General features: G+C 42.4%; 1 protein-coding gene across 2 annotated transcripts in view; it reads right to left on the bottom strand.

Moving 5' to 3' along the window:
• Positions 1-4,716: 4,716 nt before the first annotated feature.
• The window catches only part of Rragd (Ras-related GTP binding D), a 39,183-nt gene continuing 24,529 nt past the window's right edge, over positions 4,717-19,370 (bottom strand). The window contains exons 6-7 of one of the 2 annotated variants that reach the window (NM_027491.2): positions 13,845-13,993; positions 4,717-8,250 (exon numbers count right to left, since the gene is read on the bottom strand). In NM_027491.2, coding sequence (NP_081767.2) covers positions 8,099-8,250; positions 13,845-13,993 — 301 coding nt within the window. In that variant the 3' untranslated portion in view covers positions 4,717-8,098. The remainder of the gene's footprint in view (positions 8,251-13,844; positions 13,994-19,370) is intronic. The other variant, NM_001369055.1, reaches the window with a different exon arrangement.

Here is a 19,370-nt window from a genome sequence, read left to right as displayed (position 1 = left end):
CAGAGGTTCTTAAAGTTTCAGTGGCCCACATAAGAATGAGGACCTCAGGTGACGTGCAAGCTTTCTGACTGAAACCCTGTTGTTTTATGCTACACTGCAACAGCTTGAAAAGAGGTGTTCCTTAGACTTCGGTGCTCCTTGGAGGTTACATTCCTTAAGCACTTAAACTATTCACATTTTTAAACTAGTCAGCACATAAAACTATTCTTACTTTTTGAAATGCCTTCTTCTTAGCTGAGCATGATGGCGCATGCCTTTAATCCCAGCACTTGAGAAGCAAGCAGATCTGAGTTCGAGGCCAGCCTGGTCTACAGAGGAAGTTCCAGGATAGCCAGCTCTACACAGAGAAACCTTTTCTCAAAAAACAAAAACAAAACAAAAAAACCCTGATTTTTTATCTTAACAATCATATATGATTATTGTTCCATATTTGGGATATGAATACAATACAAATTATTCACAACCCTTCTCTTTAGAAATGACCATGATTGGTGTTTTTCTTGAGCCATTATTGTAAAACATATTAACAGTTCAATCCTATTGCATCTAGTTTTCTGTAGAATATCTGCTGTCAGCTCATGGTTTGAAAAAAGCAGTGCTATGATTATTTGCATGGATAGGATGAACAGGCTTATATCAGCATCTTCCTAGAGTAATATTTAGAAAGAAAAACATCCTAAACATTATATTAGTGATTTTGAATATTTTGTAATAGGTCTTGCTCTTTTTAACAGGGAAAAATCCACCTTCCATAGTTTTTCTCCTATTTTTCCACCCCAGAATTGAAGTGGTTGTTGGTTTGTTTGTTTGTTTGTTTGTTTAATGATCGTGTGGCTGATGTTAACGTAACAGAAATGTTGTTCGGGTTATTAGGCTCCCAAGCTTAAACTCTCAAGGACTCGAAGTTGCACTCCCAACACCCCCCTCCCCCCGCCACCAACCCTCCAGCCCCTGTGCTCCAGGACTACTGTGTTAGGGATGAGGGAGGGACCCTGCTCAGAATCATGCTTTTGCTTTATTTACAGACTATATCATTTCATTTCTTTTACACTTTGAAGTTTTGTTTTTTATTAGAAACAGGCTGAAGAGATGGCTGAGCAGTTAAAAGTACTCGTGGCCCTTGCAAAGGGCAGCAATTCCGTTCCCAGTACCCATATAGCATAACCACCAGCAACTCCAAATGAAGGAATCCCACAGCCTCTTCTGATGTCGATGAGCACCAGACATGCACGTGGTACACAGACAGACAAAATACTCATACACATAAAATAAGTAAAACTTTAAAAAATGTTTTAAATTAAAGAAAGTGTTTTTTTAATAAAAAATTAAAACTTCGCTTTAAAAAAACAAAGATTATGTGAGGTAACCCAATCACAAAAGAACTCACATGATATGTACTCACTGATAAGTGGATATTAACCCAGAAACTTAGAATACCCAAGATACAATTTGCAAAACAAAGAAACTCAAGAAGAACGAAGACCAAAGTGTTGACACTTTGCCTCTTCTTAGAATTGGGAACAAAACACCCATGGAAGGAGTTACAGAGACAAAGTTTGGAGCTGAGACGAAAGGATGGACCATCTAGAGACTGCACACCTGGGGATCCATCCCATAATCAGCCTCCATACGCAGACACCATTGATTATGACAGCAAGATTTTGCTGAAAGGACCCAGATATAACTGTCTCTTGTGAGACTATGCAGGGTCCTAGCAAACACAGAAGTGGATGCTCACAGTCAGCTATTGGATGGATCACAGGACCCCCAATATAGGAGCTAGAGAAAGTACCCAAGGAGCTAAAGGGGTCTGCAACCCTATAGGTGGAACAACAATATGAACTAACCAATACCCCCGGAGCTCGTGTCTCTAGCTGCATATGTATCAGAAGATGGCCTAGTCGGCCATCATTGGGAAGAGAGGCCCCTTGGTCTTGCAAACTTTATATGCCCCAGTACAGGGGAAAGCCAGGGCCAAGAAGTGGGAGTGGGTGGGGAGGGGTCAAGGGTATGGGGGACTTTTGGGATAGCATTGGAAATGTAAATGAAGAAAATACTTAATTAAAAAAATAAAAGCATGTAAAGAATGAAAACAAAAAACAAAGATTATAATCTATACCGTCCTTTCTCTCAGTTCAGATGGACCACGGGATGGGCTTGGCAAGCAAGTTCTCATCTTCTAAACTTGGCTCTAAAGGAAACACCTGCAGCTGAGATAAAACTGTCCTTTGTGACGGGGAAAAGCGTCCAGATGTGCTTGCGGACAGCTGGGCTGCTTCTGTGTCCTCTGCATTCTGAAGGAGCTTCTCCTACAGGGTCCCTCTTCCACTCTGCATGGGCCCGTCACTCCAATCTTACTCCCCTGGTCCCAGCTACGCAGCCGCTGAGTGATGCTAGCCAGCTGCTGACTGACTGCTGCTCAGTCTTCACACTGACTTAAATACTTAAACCACTGCTGCCCCTTCTTCATGGTTGTGTTGGTTCCGAATCATCAGCAAACTGTAAAGTAACAGGCTATAACGGCGTTCGATACTTTTAAGCAAATTTTTAATTTTCACTGTAGCAGCCACAAAATAGTTCATACACGTCTCATTCTTCACTCTGCAGATGAAGGTCAGCACATACAGGAGTTATGAAACTTGTGAGCCCAATTCTGTGCCCCTGGTATTCTGGTCTACAATTACCAGGTCCTTTAGCACACTGGCTTTTCCTCGAAAGATTTACAATATTGGCAAAGCGAATATCCTGGGCTTCTGAGCATCCTGCCTTCTCCACGGCTCACTTAGCACTCACCACCCCAGAGGTGGCACAATCCACCTGCCTTCTACTGCCCTGGGAGGAAATCCTGGCACCCATTTTACCTCCCCAGAGGCTTGAGGTCGAGTTGAGGTGTAGATGGTTGTAAACAGTATATGCTATATGTGAGCGAGTAGGAAGTAGAAGTTTTGATCTCTCAATCTGTTGTTTTTTAATAAAATACCATTCAGGGAAACAAGGTGTCTTTTAAAATCCTGAAATGGTAGGAAATTTCTGTTATAAAAGTCACCCATCTCCACCAATGGGTGCAGAGAGGCGAAGATGGTTTGGTTAATCATTGCTGAAGGCGTGGCCTCGGAAAACACACAATCTTTAGAAACCTCTTGAGTAATCAGTGAGTAAAAACGTTAGAACTTATTTGTGAAGATCACTAGGATGTTGGAGAAAATACAAACAGTCTCCTGGGCTGAAGGTCACTTAATGATGGGACACTTGCCTAGCTAGCGTAGCAGCATCCTGGGGTAGATCCTGGCACTAGTAAAAACAAGAGAGAACCAGATCCTAAGACAAGCATGGTGGCACACTGGCTGAGGGGAAAACACAAGCTCGAAACTGCATGTCTCAAATAAGCAGGCTGGTCTTTCGACTCAGTTAAACCTCCACTGACGCTGACCTACCCAATTCAAAGTGAGTTCCATCTTACCCACCAAGAGAACTGTTAGGATATTCAAAACGTGCTGCTGCTGCTGAAGGCACTAGGTACATTGAAGAGTTCAATGGACTCGTGTGAAGAGACAATTTATTTAGACAGGTATGTAATTTGTTATATAAATGCAAAGATCTAAACATATAAATTGATCATTCAAATGGACATTTCATCATTTACATGTGTGGCAGTGTACATTAAATGGTACTTTAAGTAATATAGATTTCTGGTTTTGTTTTTGAGATTTCTGCATGCATGGAGGAAGGAAGGTCAAAACATACAGGAGTTATGGAGGCCGGGAGAGAGCTTCAGATTCCGTAGAACTTGAGTTTAATAATAATGTTTCAAAGCTCATAATCAAGTTGTATAAACACTTGAATATATGTATATGCATATATTATTATATAGAGGACTCAAGAATGCTTCCCTGGGTGATTACAATCCTTGTGCAAAACAATCTCCCTTCCCTAGCTTTGTAACAACTCCCAGGGAAACAAGGTCTCCCAAGAACATTTAAAATACAGATTCCTAGCCGACTTCCCAGACTTTGATTCAGGAAGCATGAGTTAGGGATGGGAATCTGTCGTATTAAACGTCCTAGGTGATGCTTAGGGCCAGAACAATGAAATCGGGCAGTACTTTGTGGGTTGCTGATTGTTCCTTACACACGTGCCCCAGGCAAGTCCCTTTCTCACTAGATGAACAGACATTCAGGGCTGATCTCTCCAGGTGAGCCCCTTCACTGCACTGCTTTAAGGGGGGGCGGGGGGCTCATTAAAGGGCTATGTCCAGAATCAGCACCTGCGTTGTGTTCTAAGGGCTCAAAGAGGCTGAAGCACTTGCCCAATGTATGTGGGAAGGTCCTAGACTTTACTGACACCAAAGGAAAATAGGACTTTTAAAGAAGAAGGAAAAAAATAGGCATGATGGCACACACCTTTAGTTCTACAATTCAGAAGGCAGAGGCAAGCAGGCCTCTGGAGTTTGAGGAGAGCCTGGTCTATATAGTTCCAAGGCCAGCCAGGGCTATATACTGAGACCACATCTCAAAAGAGGGTAAATTCAGTTTACATACTGATTTATCTTCATTTGCATAAAACTAGAACTGCGTAATTGAGAGATTTGGCTAAACAGTCAAGGGTGGTTGTACCAGCTTGTGGCCCAACTGAAGACAGGCTGAGGCAGGAAGATCTGTTGAGCCCAGAAATCCAAGATCAGCCTGGAATGCCATTAAGAGACCCCACTTCAAGAGGTTATTTTTAAAACTTCTTTTTATTAAATGAACCTAACATAACCAATAAAACAGTGATGTATATATATGTATATAGTAAACATCATCTTGAATTTCAACAAGAGACCATTCTGCTCCCAGAAAACTAAGCTATGGGTACGGGGTACGTCAAGCCATCGGCACACAAACATGCTTTCAAGTTGGCAGTTAACATCCCTGAAGACTGTGTTACAAATGAAGTCCTAGCAACAGCAAAACAGTGTGCTTGATTACAAACTACACCCAGCCTGTGTTTGTTGAGTGCATACCATACGTCAATCATGACAGTTCCATTGATTTGATAAATTCTGTTTCAGACTCAGTTGACAAATAACCCATACTTAATAGTACTGCTGTGATATTTAGCCATTTTCTATTTAATGATCCAAAATATATTATGTTCACAAAATAACACGTGGTATCTATTAATCAGCTTTTATTTCTACTCCTTCAAAAGCACTCTGTACAGGTCACTCACACTAACCTCCATTATGACAAGTAATTCGGCACAACTCTTACATAGAAGCTGTACTTGACTCAGAGAGCAAAAGTCTGCCTGCTCTACACATCTTCAAGTTCTCAATTCCTAAAACCAAACACATGTTCTACTGAAGCCACCGTAGTTAGGAGTTTGACCTTTCAGTTTATAGTCCCATTTGAGCATAGACACAGATCTACAGTGCAGTAAGCTAACCCCCCAAATCTAAGATAAAATACAAAACAAATGTGAGGACATTTCGCAATTCTAGTCACATTCAGACATCTTCAAGAGGTCAGTGTCACACCAGGCTCGAGGCAGGAATCAGTGTTGTAACTAAAGAGTGCATTTATGATCAGGAACATGGGCCCTATGTCACAGGAGTGTTCCTGCCTATCCCTCAAAGAATCACATGCTCTTGAAGTGATAGGCTTTTAAGGCACATTTCAACAACAAAAACTCATGATATAACCAGCTTAAAAATGGAAGCGCCACTTAGACATGCTAATTTTATGTGATTTACCAGACAGGCAAGTGTCTTATTTTGAAACTACAGTCTTATTAAAAACTTAATTCTTTGTCTATTCAAAGAGAAATTCTTTGTTTAAAAAAAAAAAAAAACTATTAAGAAAGGATGCTGGGGATACTAGATTGGTAGAGTGCTTGCCTTCACATGCACAAAGCTCTGGGTCCAGTTCTCAGCACTGTTCAAGCCAAGCACGGTGTTGCATTCCTATAATCCTAGCACTTAGGGAAAGTCGAGGCTGAGCGGTCAGAAACTGGAGAGCATCCTTAGCTACCTGGCAAGTCTGAGGCCAGCCTGAGTTACCTCTGAGCCCCACTCAAAAAGAGAAAACTATGCTTTTTCTCACTCTCTAGTGTCTTTGTGTGGGTGCACAGTGGTGTTAGACTCTTAAAAGTGGCCAACCACCATCCACTCTGTTGGCAGAGGCCGTCGGGGAATAGTCCTGAAGATTAGAACTCCAGGCTCCTACCATCTCATTCAAGTCTCTTCATAGAAATCATAAGGAAGGAGCCATGGTTCCATGATGACTAGAAATCTCCTTAATAATGTGCAGACTACTGGGAGGCTCAATCTTACATTTCAATCATCGTCTCCAGTTTTAGTTACCAGCTCCAAAAGTGTAAGACCTGGCCAGACATGGTGGTGTTCACCTTTGATCACTTGGGGAAGCAGAGGCAGGTGAATCTCTGAGTTCAAGGACAGTCCGGTCTACATAGTGAGTTCCAGGACAGCCAGGGCTACATAGAGATACGCTGTCTCAAATAATAAAGAATTTGGGGAAAAGGAAGCAAGAAGATGGGAAGAAGATGCGTAAAAGAAGTGAGCTTCAGGAGCAAGCTGCTTTAGACACAAAGCTAGAACCAGCTTTGACATCCCTAAGGGACTCTGCTTTAAAAAGAACCTTTGCTAATGCCATGCACGCCTGACAGTACTAACCCTTAGAATGGTTTGAAATAGGGCTAGATTTAGGACTCTTAGTTCCCTACCTATCTATAAAAGCACACACATAGTTAACTGACTAACATACGTCTCTAGGCCTCCTTTTTTTCCCACCGGCCACAGGCTTTCTGTGTCTTCTGTCTTGCAGAGCAAGCTGGTGGCAAGCTGATCTTGGTAGGAACAGGCAAAGGACATGAGGTATGTTGTTACAGATGAAAGAACGAGTCAGGTAACAAATGGAGCCACCAAGGACTAAACTCCTGTGGTCATGGAGCATTAAAACCTGGTCCTGAACAAGGTCTCTGAACATAGCGCATCAACACACCATTCCCAGGAGGTGAACACACACAAGCACACGTGCATCTCTTATCTGAGTGACCTCTGCCTACATCTGGGAACCCTCTTGGCTTGTGTGTTTTAGACCCCTCGGCAGGTACAGTATTGCTTCTACGGTTTCCCCCCCACACAAATCAATGCTATCTGTTCCAATCTCCTCAGACGACATCCATATTTCTCTACACTGGTTGGCATCATTTTAGAAATCTGGTCCCAAAGGTTCACAAGATACTGCACCAAAAAGAAATCACCCGTCTGCACAAGGTGACTGCAAAGGTGTGTTGAGGTAAAGAGTTTCATAAAGACTGGGCGAGTCGGAAGGCAATGCCATAGGGCACAAATGTGTGGGTAAGCTTGGTAATAGTATTTCCTACAAAATTCCTGTTTTGTTTTGGGGGGGGCATTTGTTTGGTTGGTTTTGAGACAGGGTTTCTCTGTGTAGCCCTCGCTGTCCTGGAACTCACTCTGTCGATCAGGCTGACCTCAAACTCACAGAGATCCATCTGCTGGGATTAAAGGCATGCACCACCACTGTCCAGCTACAACATTCCTATTACACTTCCTATAAATAGAGACGTTCTTATTGCTCTGGCCTGGAGCTTCCAGCCCTGACCTGTTGCTGCTCCACTGAAAAACGATTTCCCCTTTGACAACTGGCAGCAAAGAGTCCCAAATTTACAAAAAAAGTCTCTAGCAATATAATGGATCAATTTCCGATTGCCATATGGACTGTAGAGTATGCGTGTCCTTGTCATCAAGTACAGAAAAGAGTTTAGAAAAGTCATCTTATCAAAGTTCACCTCAATGAGGAAAAAAAACATGAAAATATGCAAAATATGTACAGTTCCTGGCAGTCCTCACAGGGGGTTTTCTATCAACATAAAAGTTTACACTTACGTAGTGACAGTACAGTGGCTCTCACTGTTATTGTACAGGTTTTTGCTTCAAAGTGCTCATTTTATTTTAAAGAGTAAGGTTTTTTTTTTTCCCTTAACACATACGAGTCAGGGCCCCAGCCCTCCTGTAGTGCAGTATAGTTTAACAGCCTCCTCACTGAGGTCTGGACTCAGGCTCCTGACAGTTCCCCTACAGCAGCACTCTAGGGGTCCCATTGGGAGTAGCTCCTGTCTTCTTGGGTAGCCGACTCTGGGCCTTTCGAGATTTCACCATCTTCATCCTCACCTCGAAGACTTCATGGATGGCCTTCCGGAAGCAGTGGAAATTATAGTCAATCAGCCCTGCAGAGGAAGACAAAGGCTCTTAATGCAAGAAACAATCTCTGTCGTTCGCAGCATCCATCACCAGTAGGGGGCAGCAAAGGACCAACCAGCACCTAACAGGCCCAGGCTGCAGGGATAGCAGATAGTCATGTGAGGTAGGTGTGCCCTGTAGAGTGTTCCAGAAACTTCCAGAGTATTTCCAAAAAGAAATCACCCATCTGCACAAGGTGACTGCAAAGGTGTGTTGAGGTAAAGAGTTTCATAAAGATTGGGCGAGTCAGAAGGCATTGCCATAGGGCACAAATGTGTGGGTAAGCTTGGTAATAGTATTTCCTACAAAATTCCTGTTTTGTTTTGGGGGGCATTTGTTTGGTTAGTTGTTTGGTTGGTTTTGAGACAGGGTTTCTCAAAATGATCCATGGCTCAAAATGATCTGAAAAACCACTGAAATGCACTTACTTAATTATTCAGATTAAAGGCTAATGGTAATTTATGATAAACCAAGAACTGTCAAGATGGCTCAGCTGGTGTGTCTGCTATGGAAGTCTGATGACCTAAATTCCATCCTGACACACACACCCAAAAAAGGGCTGTCTTCATAAGCCTGACAACCTAAATTCCCCAGAATCTAGATAGGAGTTCAAGGCTAGGTAGTGAGACCCTGCCTCAAAAATAATTAAATAAATAAGGTAGAAAAAAACAGAAAGACATCCAAAAACATGAACACACATTAAACATGAACTGAGGGATTAGATGTTGGTGGCACATGCCTTTAATCCCAGCACTGGGAAGGCTGAGGCAGGCAGATCTTTGAGGCCAGCCTGGTCTACAGCCAAGGCTATCCAGAGAAACGCTGTCTCAAAAAAGCATTCAACAACAACAAAACACACACACACACAGAGACAACAAAACAACAACAGAAACACAAGATGAAACTTTAAAATGTGCCCACTTCGCCACATTTCTTAGTCATAGCACCAAATTAAACTCAACAACTAGTTCACTTACTACTATATTCTACAAAACCCGCCTGTCATCTGAGAGTGTGTTTCAGGAAAAACTTAACCAAAGATCTACATGATCAGTTTCTACCTAAACTTAGTTCCACACAGTCAGATGTTAAAATTAATACTAAAGGTCAAAGAAGCAACCAGATTTGTGCGGAGCATTTAATTTTAGAAACTCTGTAGTGGAAAACCTAGCAGTGCTTTAATGAAGGGAGGCTTTTAATGAAGGGAGGCTAAGCTTCCCTTGGAAACAGACACAGCACTCAGGGTCTGAGCTGGGAGGACAAGGTGGCGTTTCTATGTAGGACTCTTTCCAGTGTGCACAAGTTCATTCCACCCAGACGTCTCAGACCGAATGCAAAGGGAAACTGGGTGGACACTTGGGGATTATTTACTATTTTAGCAACTTTTTTCCAGGTGATTGTAAAATTCGTTCAAAATAAACAAGTTCCCTAGATTAGCTCTGATGATCCTAAACGTTAGACCCTGCTGCCAACTGAGGATGCAAATCTGTGTGGCCCTTGTTCTCCTTCACTTCCAAAAATCTACAGGAAATACCAACCAACAAAAAAAATGTGGGAAGGATTAATAATGTGAATGCGTGCATACACACTGAGCTCTACAGAGAGGAGCCTCAGTAGCCATCTGTAGATCACAATTTAGTTACATCGCTCCCTCCCTTTCCTCCCTCCACACCCCTCCCCAATCTCCGTCCAATCCATGGCTCTTTTTTTTTACTAATTCTTATTCCATGTATATATGCATATGTTCCTAAACATGGCCTGCCCAGTCCATATAATGCTACCTGTATGCACATATTCAGGGCTGACTGCTTGGCACTGGACAACCTCCCCTGGTCCCTAGCTAGACATCTTTACCCCTACCTGAACTAGTGCTGTCAGTTTGTGACAAAGGAACTTATATTTTTCAGGTCTGAGTAAAATCATCTGTATAATGAGAGAATAAAACAAAATACAGCCCTGTTTGCCTTCCTTTGTTGACAGGGGATGCTCAGTACTGGGGATTGAACCTGCGGCATAATGCATGAGAGGCAAGCCTCTACAACTGTGTACTGGCCCAGCCCTGCTGTCTATCTTCCCAAAGGAAGCCCACAATTGTCCCTTTCATTCAAGAAGATGGAAATAATGGATGAAAGATGAACACTCCTAAAGGTTTTGAGGACAAGTGATACAGAAGTCAGTTTAGTCATCAGAAAATGCAGACTCACAAGGAGGCTAGAAATGCAAATTTAAATGAAAACTAACTTTTTAAAACAGTAAAATTCAATATTGATAAGAATATAGCAAAAAAAGAAAAGAAAAAGAAAAAAGGAATAAAGAAAGAAAAAGAAAAAAAGAGGCGGGGCTGGAGAGATAGTTCAGTGGCTAAAAACACTGACTGTTCTTCCAGAGGTCCTGAGTTCAATTCCCAGCAACTACATGGTGGCTCACAACCATCTGTAATGGGATCTGATGCCCTCTTCTGAAGACAGCTACAGTGTGATCATATAAAAAATAATTCTTTTTAAAAAGAGAGAGAGAGATTACAGCAAAATGGGCATATTAACCATAAAGTCTGAAAGATACTTTGTTACCATTCACTGGAAGCCACCAAAATATGCCTACCCTTTTGAGCTGAGGCATTCTACTATTGCTTCTGGGGCAGTGGGGGCTGGGGACAGTTTGCTGGTCAGTCAGCCAGCTTAGCCAAAAATGGTGAGCTCCAGTTTTAGTGAGGAACTCTGTCTCAAGGAAACAAGGCACAAAATGCTAAAGACATCTGGGCTCTATCTGCTCTTATGCATCCACACAAAGGCACTCATATAACACATGCATATAGCATATATAACACTCTGATATGCCACATACAACACACTAATACACCACACCTAACATGCAAATACCACAGCAAGTATAACGCAAATACACCACATACAACACACTAATATACCATGTAGCACATACATATATTACACCTACCACATGTAAATACTATATACAGCATGCTAGTATATATAGCACATGCATATACCCACATATACTACGAGAATATAGCATCTGTCAGGAGCCATCATAGAACAAGCTAATAACTTCCTGAGATGAGACTGCTTTGGATTAATAAATAATTCATGACAGGCTTGCTCTCATAAGCAAGGCCCAGGAGAAAACCATTTTAGGAAAGATTCCTGCTATTAATATGCTTTTCCTGTTATTAAACACACATAACAATAACTAGGTATTAGCCCACCCTTTTGAACACATCTCTGCAGAACTACGAAGATGTACTGTCTCTTAGTGATGCTATGTAGACAAATAGATGAATTCTTAATTCTTAATGATGATCCTATAAGAATTCCTAAAATCATATCAGTATTTATTAAGCTCTTTTATAGTGGGACTGCTATTAGTTCCTTTCTGATAGTCAAAACTGCAATGAGAACTCTGGTAGTCTCTGTCACCAGTTAATTGCTTCTACTACTCAGAGCCCATTCCAAAAGTTTTTAAAATCATTCACCATAGGTCATAAAAAGGGAACTATGGTTTATTATAGGTGCTAGAGCAGAAGATAAAATATTGACTGAGTTTATCTATACAAAACTCACTAATAACTTAGTTATGGTTTTTTAACTCTCCATGACCCTGTGGAGCTGTGACAGGTGATGAATGGTTAGCCAGATAATTACTCCTAATGGATATGCAGGTAAACATTCTCTGCTGTAAACTCATTTGATTTGTGATTTGAATTTATGTGTAAACTTGTGATGAACTTTTTACCATATGATCATGTATTCTGAAAGATAGAGTAGCCTGTATTTCCCTTGCCCCGCTTAGGATCTTTCTGCTTTTCCCCTTTTTCTTAGAGAGCTTTCATAGGAAACTTTTTCCAACTTAGAAATGAACACTAAATTCACTTTTCAAAGTGTTCCTTTTTCTTCCTGTGACTTCAAGTGGCAGGCTGAAAGTTGGAGCCATGCAATTCCTGCTGAGATAGAACAAAGGGTACTTTACTTTGCTGTTTTAGAATGAGGTGCTAGGTGCCAAGAGAGAGCAGTTTCTGGTCTCAGAGGAACACAGAAGGCAGGTCACTTACAGTAGCAAAGTAACTTAAGACTTAGATATAAACTTTTTATTATTATACAGCAACCCTAGGTATCTCGTAAGACAAAGGCTTACCCTCCTTCTACACTCTTCCCCCTCTGCTGCCTCAAGAGTAACCCACAACAAAAAAGACCACACCGGGGCTAGTCCCGGCACATACACAACACATGCCTATACTGCATATAGTATACTCATACACAACATACAAGACACACATATACCACATATGAATATACTACATACAACACACGCACATTCCACATATGAGACACACATATACCACGTATAACACAAGAATACACCTCATACAATACACATATACACTACAGAGAGAAAGAGAGAGAGCACCCTTTGTTATAATGAAACTGAAAAAAAGAACTCTAAAACTACTCCAACAGTGCAGCCAGCTTTGTTGCGACTGAGAGGAAAAGAGGGCAAAAAAAGAGGAAAAGAGGGCAAGAAAAAAGTCCCAGAGATGTAACATGACTTACCTCAGATGTAAAGTTTCATTTTGTCCTTTATAATTTCCTTATTTCATTTTATTTATTTATTTTGGTTTTTCAAGATAGGGTTTCTTTATGTTGCCTTGACTGACCTGGAACTAGCCCTGTAGACTAGGCTGGCCTCGAACTCACAGAGCTCCACTTGCCTCTGCCTCCCAAGTGCTGGGATTAAAGGCGTGTACCCTTTAATCAGCTGTGTTCCTTAACATTAAAACACTGTCATCATGAGCGTTATTGCACACAGGATAAGGGAAGCCATTCTAGCATCTGTTCCCACTGCCTTCCACTGGCTAGCCTTTGCTCCCCACTCTGGCTTAGCTTTGCTTATGTAGCACTAGTGATAGAGGCCGGATGTCTGACCATCTGGACAAGCCCTGAGCCACCCCAGACCTGTGAGCAGTAGTAAACTACACCCTGGCTACCAGCCCTAGCCACACATGCATCATTCACAAAATAAAGGGGGAGGGGGGAATCTGTTAATTGCTTTTGCTTAAAACATACACTCACACCCATCACCAACAACTAATTTGACCCTTACAGGAGGGTGTCATCAGGAATCAGTCACACCTTCACTATGTGGGTCACCATCCCTGTTATTCCAGGACTTAAGAGTATGTGAACACTAAGCAGAAGGCATGTGCCATCTGCGGCTACTGCTTCCTTAATCAGGAGGGCAATGATCACATGGCTGGCCTAACACCTTCTGTGTGACCCAGGCACAGGTCCCCCTGGAAGCACAGGCTAAGAAATCCCGTTCCTGCCACCAACAGTCAGGTAACGGGGGGGGGGGGGCGCGGGGGGGAGAATTCTGGTTCTCCTACCACCTCAACTCAATCGTAACTGCACACCTGGGGGACAGACAGATCCAGATACTCATCCATGCAGGGCATGCATGCCTTGGGCCTGCCCATCAAGGGCCACGTAACTAAAGCTGAGGCTTCCAGCTGTCTACACACATTCAACAGGCGACAGATGCAATTCTTTTAAACCCTACCAAAAATTACCTTTTCTTTCAAAGCTTTCCTCTCTGACGAAGCAAACGAGCGCCAAGAACTTTGTGACCTCTTTTAAATAAAGAACTGTTGTATTATTCAGCTTTATAATGGCTGTTGAGTCCTTGTCATACGGGGCTCCTGCTCCATCTTCTTTGAGACTAAATGGAAACAAAAACCAAAATGTATTTGACCTTCAAGAAAGAGTTATGAATGGCAACCCAGAGACAGACAACTGCCCCCAACCCCCGACACACAGAAAACAATCACCCTCATGAGACATGTGTAGTCAAATCAAATGCCTAATAAGGCATGTGCAGTACCTTCGGGCAGACACGGGTAACTCTGTCCATCTCTTACCAACAGAGTGGTTACTATGGCAACCAGGCACCACTCAAGGTGCCTGAGGAACACAAGGGCAGATAGAGAAGAGTACTCATCCCTCCAAAGCCAAAGGCACCTTGTTGTGACACAACAGTGAGGCTGCCAAAAGCAAGGTGAAAGACTTCCAAAGAGTCCAGACAGACAGGAGAGGCAAAGGCTGAGATGAGGACAGGCAAAATGTAGGCAACGCTAACATCACAGCCTGAGGGACCAAAACAGGACCCACCGAAGACACTAGTGGGACTGGTTTTGTATCTTTCCCTCACAAAGAGTGTCTTTGAACCTTTTCTCTTTAACTGAAGCTATGTACATTTTCTAGTGCATTGCCCAAATTCATGTGTCTAGAAATTTGACTCAATTGGAACTACCCTAAACCTTATCAATTTCACCCCAAAATTACTGGGGAATAAACAGCTGACCCTACCTAGCTCTGATCACACACTAGATGCCAGAAAAATCCTCTAAGCCAGACAGATACTGGGGAATGGTAAACCGGCTAATAATAATAATAAATAACAACAACAACAACAACTTGAGCAAAGTTAATGACAGAGGTAAACTGGAATCTAAAATCTAGTTATGATAAATATCAAAGCCAATGCTTTAATCTTGCAAAATTAAAAAGGGTGGGAGGTGGGGGTGTGCAAACTCAAAGAGGAGCCTGTGTGGGGATTTTAGCTTTGGAAAGTACTTTAAGCTGGCACCTACATACTTAAAAGGAGTTTAAGTTTCAATTGTGTGAGCCCAGATGTCCAAGGGCAGCACAGACAATTTAACAAGATCTTATCTCAAAAAAGAAAGGAAAAAAAATAAATAAAAAATAAAAAAGGCACAAGCACATAGCACTGCTCTCCTGCCAGCTCTTGTGACAGCCTGGGCTTTCTCACTCTCTCTGGATCCCCCTCCTGCCAGCTCTTAGCCTGCATGCCCTCTGTGACACCTTGGGCTTTCTCACTCTCTCTGGATCCCCCTCCCCTCTGCCATGCACCTACTTGCTGATCTCCCCTGTGACAGAACATGACAGGTTACCTGGACCCTAATTGGAAAAGGCATGGGGGCTGGTGAGATGGCTCAGCGGTTAAGAACACCGACTGCTCTTCTGAATGTCCTGAGTTCAAATCCCAGCAACCACATGGTGGCTCACAACCATCTGTAATGAGATCTGATGCCCTCTTCTGGTGTATCTGAGGACAGCTACAGTGTACTTACATATAATAATAAATAAATCTTTAAAAAAAGAAAAAAAGAAAAAGGCATATCCCTTCTAGCCGTCTCCTTCCGCCAGGAAGCTGCCAATACCTACCACTCGCATGTCCTGTTTTACTTTCAAACTGTAATAAAATGGTCCTCAAATATTAAAAAACTATGGAAGTTAAGTTTTTGAAAGCAACCAATGAACCCACTACAGCCTGTCAAAGATTCATACTAGGATTTGACTCTGGACCCTGGGCATGCTAGGGAAGAAGATGTCTATCACTGAGTGCAGTCACAGCACTAAAACCCTAGCCCGTGAATTAAAACACATTAACCTCCACAACACTATTTCAGACATCGCTTATTTATATTGAGATGGGAGCTTGCTATATTGCCCACATGGCTTTGAACTCTCCCTCTTTCTGCCTCAGACAATCTCCTGACAGCTGGAGTTACAGACATGTACCACATACTGGGCCTAGCTATTTGTTTTAACACAGAATTTCTCTTGCTAAGTAATTCTCTAAGAAAAATAAGTGGCAACACTTAAACTTTTTTTTTTTTTTTTTTTGGTTTTTCAAGGCAGGGTTTCTCTGTATAGCCCTGGCTGTCCTGAAACTCACTTTGTAGACCGCCTGGCCTTGAACTCAGAAATCTGCCTGCCAATGCCTCCCGAGTGCTGGGATTAAAGGCAAATATATAGATTCTAAATATTGTTTGTTACTAAATAATGCTAATACTAATAGCATGGGTAAATTCTCAGATAACATTACATGAAAAAATGGCAAAATACAAAATTATTTGTGGGCTGGAGAGATGGCTCAGTGGTTAACGGTTAAGAGCACTGAATGCTCTTCCAGAGGTCCTGAGTTCAGTTCCCAGCAACCACATGGTGGCTCACAACCATCTGTAATGAGATCTGGTGCCCTCTTCTGGTGTGTCTGAAGACAGCTGCAGTGTACTCATATAAATGAAATAAATAAATCTTTAAAAAAGAAAAGAAGAAAGAAAGAAAGAAAGAAAGAAAGAAAGAAAGAAAGAAAGAAAGAAAGAAAGAAAGGAAGGAAGGAAGGAAGGAAGGAAGGAAGGGAGAGAGAGAGAGAGAGAATATTATTTGTAGTGATCTCATTACCCTAAGAATTAAAAACAGAAATAGAAATAAAGTCCATAGGAATGGCGACAGTGGGGCTGAGAGCTGACTCAGCAGTTCTGGGTACTTACTCTTTCTAAGGACTGAGGTTTGGGTTCCAGCACCCACATGGAGGCTCACAGCCATCAGAAACTCCAGTTCCAAGGGACCCAACAACCCTCTTCTAAACTCTGAGGGTACCAGGCATGCACAGGGTGCATACACACACATGCAGACAAAGCATTATTAAATAAAGTTTCTGAAAGTACAAACAGTGACTGTCTCTAGACAGTAAGACTATAGAGCCGTCTTGGCTTTTGTTTTTAGTTTAGATCTAACCCAGGCTTCATGCAGGCCGGAAGAGTGACCATCCCTGAGCTCCCATCCCCGATCCCAAACTAGTTTATTTTTTATGCTTGTCATAAACAGGTGCTGTTTTGACAACCGCAACAAAGTAAACCATCAAACAAATACAAGTACCAAAAGAATTACAAGTAGAAATTTGTGACGTAGCAGGGCCATGGTGGCTCACGCCTTTAATCCCAGCACTCGGGAGGCAGAGGCAGGCGGATTTCTGAGGCCAGCCTGGTCTACAGAGTGAGTTCCAGGACAGCCTATACAGAGAAACCCTGTCCCGGGGAAAAAAAAATCCAATAAATAAATAAATAAATTTGGGACGTTTTATGACTACAATGGTCGTAGAGCTCACTTTCTCATCGACAAGCAATGAAAACACACAAAGGTGGAGTGTGTGTGTGTGTGTGTGTGTGTGTGTGTGTGTGCATGTCTGTGTATACACGTGCATGTGAGTGTGTATGTTTACCTGTATGCCAAACTTCTAACTCTGCAGAACCCACAGCTGAGAGAGTCCTGCAACATCTAAGCTAATCACCTGTAAGGGCAGTAAGATGTCTGTCCCAAGGCTACCTGCTTCCTGGGCTGCCTACAAGGGCTCTACCCACATCCAAACTCCTACCTTGCCGGTTAACTGAGCAGACTCACAGCTGCTTCAATAAGCTGAGTGTCTTAGGGTTTCTACTAATGTCATCAAACACATGTCCAAAGCCACTTGAGGACTTGCACTTCCATATCACTGTTCATTATGAAAAGAGGTCAAGGCAGGGACTCAAACAGGGCTGGGCCCTCCCACATCAAACACTAATTAAGAACATGCCCAGCTGGGTAGTGGTGCCACATGGGAGGAAGAGGCAGGAGGATCTCTTTGAGTTTGAGTCTAGCTTGATCTACAGGACAGCCAGGGCTAAACAGAAAAACCCTGACTCCAAGGAAGGAAGGAAGGAAGGAAGGGAGGGAGGGAGGGAGGGAGGGAGGGAGGGAGAGAGAGAGAGAGAGAGAGAGAGAGAGAGAGGGAGAGAGAGAGAGAGGGAGAGAGAGGGAGAAAGAGAGAGAGAGAAGCAAAGAAACAAAGAATTGGAAGGAAGGAAGGAAGGAAGGAAGGAAGGAAGGAAGGAAGGAAGGAAGGAAGAAAGAAAGGGAAAAAAATGGGGAAGGAAAAGCAAGGCCAGGCCAGGCCCTATAGTCTTGCCTACAACCCATCTTATGGTTTTATTTTCTCAGTTGAGTCAAGTTGACACAAAGCTAACCAGCAGTTCTCCCTGAATCCTGCGAGTTCTCCAAACACCAGCATCCCACCATAGAAAAACGATCTCTGACAAAGCCAGCTCCCTCTCTGGTTTGGTTTAGTGGGTAAAAGTAACCCTGATTGACATCACTTACCCAAACATCTCACTACTCATGTCTAATTACCATATGGCGTAATAATGATGTTCATGCATATCATTTAAAACATGCCAGATATCTGTGTTGCTCACTGTATGGTTACCACAGTGATTGAGACTGTAATCAGACTTACTCAGCTCTCAAGAATCATTCAATACCGTCCACTTAAAAAATAACAGACTACCATGGCTTCCGATTCTTGAGGAAGGTCTACTTATAAAGCTAGATGCCTATGTCTGATAACAATAATAAATTATGTGATGTACAACTGATCCAGGATCTATCAGGGCAGGAGCATTATGAACCTACTAACAGTGTTTTCATCCTTACTGTCTAGGAGGTAAGTATATGTGAACACATGGGTTTTCATGTGCATGGGTCACATAACACAGTTAACAGAAAACCTGACTGGGTGGGCAAAGAATTTTCAGATGGTGGAAGACAGAAATGGCTAAGCTTGAAACTTCTAGAGGCTGACAGAGCAGAATGTCAGGTGGGGTGACACACAGAGAGAAGAGTGTGTGAAACACAGGGTCTGAGCATAGCTAACGACAGGCTGACATTAGGGAACAACTCGCTTACTCACACGCCGACTGTACAAACATGATCAGCAGCCTCTCAGGCATGCAGAGCGCTTCTGTGTTTAGCAATACAACTTTCCCCACTCGATACTGTTATCTTAAGCATTTAGGAAGTTTTGGTTTCTATGAATGTTAAGGCCATAATACATAAAAACTGGCAGAAGTTATTTGCCCGGTTTTATAATTCTCTGCCCACCCAGACAATCAACATCAAATTTTAAACAATACTGAGCAGGTGTTTTCTGTAACAAGCAGGAAAATGGAAACATTTTTGGCGGCTTGTGGATCTATTTTTACCCCCTGGACTGCACTGGGTGCAGGGTTTCTAGCAGGGTCAGGATCATTTAAACCAAGGTTCAAAGTCTAGTTTTTTCTCACTGACAGCAAAAGCGTGTCTTAGAAATGCCTCCATTCAAAAGTCCATTTCTTTATCTGCAAACAAGTATAGATAGTATGGTTCCTGTCCCATGGAACAGCTGAGAATTAAGATATGCACAACAAAGCTTTAAC

The sequence above is a fragment of the Mus musculus genome, chromosome 4 (genome assembly GCF_000001635.26).
Source record: "Mus musculus strain C57BL/6J chromosome 4, GRCm38.p6 C57BL/6J".
In the NCBI taxonomy this organism is placed as follows: Eukaryota; Metazoa; Chordata; class Mammalia; order Rodentia; family Muridae; genus Mus; species Mus musculus.
This window is presented reverse-complemented; position numbering and strand designations above follow the sequence as displayed.